The 2,155-nt window shown below is 45.3% G+C and overlaps 1 protein-coding gene across 1 annotated transcript; it reads right to left on the minus strand.

Annotated features, from left to right (window-relative positions):
• Window positions 1-533: 533 nt before the first annotated feature.
• On the minus strand, window positions 534-1,808 carry RPL7L1 (ribosomal protein L7-like 1; the record flags this gene model as incomplete). Its single annotated transcript, XM_010137833.1, has 4 exons — window positions 534-742; window positions 977-1,086; window positions 1,334-1,471; window positions 1,645-1,808. Coding segments are annotated over 4 exons (621 nt in total), but the record flags the coding sequence as incomplete, so codon positions are not given.
• Window positions 1,809-2,155: the final 347 nt, after the last annotated feature.

Here is a 2,155-nt window from a genome sequence, read left to right on the forward strand (position 1 = left end):
ATAAAAAAACCTCTGTTTTACAGAGATGCAGAAGTCAGATTGCTCCAGGAAGTTCAAGTCCCTTCACTCTTGTACCAGATAGATACAATTTATCTTCTTTAAGAAGGCCTGGCCCCAAGTCCATCTCAATCATCATCTGTTTAATTTTTCTTCTTTTATAGAGGCACCAACAGTCAAAAGACATGTATCACTGCATAATGTCCAGGACGACAACATGTGAAAATGAACAGGTCATAAATCCTGAAGTTTTCACAAAGACCCTGCAGAACAGGAAAGAAAGAAAGAAAGAAAACATCAGTCACATTCGTGCGTTCTCCCAGCAGCCAGGCCTTTACGGAGGTGTCCAACAGGATCTGCTGATCCCTAACGGGACCCACACTCTTCATTAGTTTCCCCTCCCTTGAGGGTCGCTTCTGTAAAGCAAAGATCAAAACCCAAGGAGCCCCCCGCACCTCCAAGGGCAGTAGGTTACTCTTAGGAAATCGGACAAAGGGTAAGATTCAGAAGCTGCACAGCAGGCGTTCCTCACCTGACTAGTTCAGCTGCCGTATGAGCTGGTTGATGGCATCACCTCTGCAGCCGGGCTTACCCATCTCCTTAAGGAAACCCACTTTGTTCCGTGAAGCATGGCGAGCCACTGACAGATGGAACGGCCATAGGAATTTTGTGACTTTCTTGAAATTCTTCCCAGTTGAGTAGATTTCATGAATAAGGTCTTCCAGGCAAATAATACCACAGTTCCCTGCAGGAAAAAGAAAAACTGAAAAAGCCCCCACCAAAACAACAAAGAGCCCCACTCCAAACAACACATACATGGGATGTCCAACTACCATCTTTCCTCACCCTACTCCAGAACTGCCAGTCCTCCACACACAAATCTTGCAAGATTTTTCTCTCTCCCCTCCCTCTTACGTCAGATTCCAAACTCTCAAGGTCCACCTCTTTCCTCAATTCATTTTCTCAACCTCTTCCTCACCTAGATGTTCCTCTATGAGCATATTGTCTGTCAGAGGCATCCTCTTTTTATTAATCCTGGCTTGGCCCCGTTTCAGGATGAGCTCTCGGACAGATTTCAGGTTTGGGTGTCTGTGCAAAAACAAAACCAAACATCAGATTCTGTAACAGGGAGACACGATACAGCGGGAAGTCCCATCCTACGTCTTTGTGCAGAGGTGGTAAAGTAACCAAGATGTTTAGAACAGTGAGAAGAGGGGCAATAACAAGATTTGACTAATACTGGAAATGCCAGCTATGGATTTGCGGTAACGGGTGGAGAATCAAAAAGCCGTGAGGTTTACACAAACTGCTCTCGAGTCACCGGACTGGTACTTACCCCCATGCCACGTAAGGTTCCACAATCCTCAGCATCTTCAGTGATAAAGGAGTCAGTTTCACGAATACTCCAGAGAAATTTTTTCTCAGCCGCAGCAACTCAAGCACTCTTCTTACCCTCTTACTCACTCCTTTAATACTGAGTCAGAAAAAAAATACCATGAGTAACCATGTTTCTCTAATACAGCAACCAATCTAATACAGATTACCTGCAAGGAGCCATGGGTTGAGCACCCTTCCTTTGCTTAGAAATGATATGACAGCTACGAATGGTAGCAATAATAAAGGTAAGGAGCAACGAAGGTTTCTTACTCTACAATCCGCACCACAAAGGCCAGTTTGTGCTCCTGAGGCACAGCCGTCTGCCCAGGTCTCTGCTCCATGCGCCTCAGCCGGACGTCGTCTCGGTGTTTGCGCCACGAATCCCGAACAAAAGCCTCAAGGCGTTTAAACTGGATTTGTTTCCCCTTCTGGTGCTGCAGACAAAAGGATAAGAAATCATCCCCTTTCCCAACAGCCTGAGAGGTTTGCAGCTCAAAGGCCAAGTGAAATAAATTCAGAACTTGAACTATGCTCTTGCATTTCTGGAGGCAAGAAGAAAATGAATTTGCTAATCTAAGCCCAAGGGAGACAAAACTGAGGGGCAACGTATGAATTTACAAGCAGCTAGCTGCAATTTATCAACAGTGACCAAAGAGCTCTTCCCCGGGGGGAAAAAAATTAGGAAAAAGAATGCAAGACTCGGGATACTTCTAGGCATAGGGGAAATCAAATGGAAGCATTTGCAGTCACATCCAGCTCACTTGGGGGAAAAAAAAAAAGA

The sequence above is a fragment of the Buceros rhinoceros genome, unplaced genomic scaffold (genome assembly GCF_000710305.1).
Source record: "Buceros rhinoceros silvestris isolate BGI_N320 unplaced genomic scaffold, ASM71030v1 scaffold44816, whole genome shotgun sequence".
Lineage (NCBI taxonomy): Eukaryota > Metazoa > Chordata > Aves > Bucerotiformes > Bucerotidae > Buceros > Buceros rhinoceros.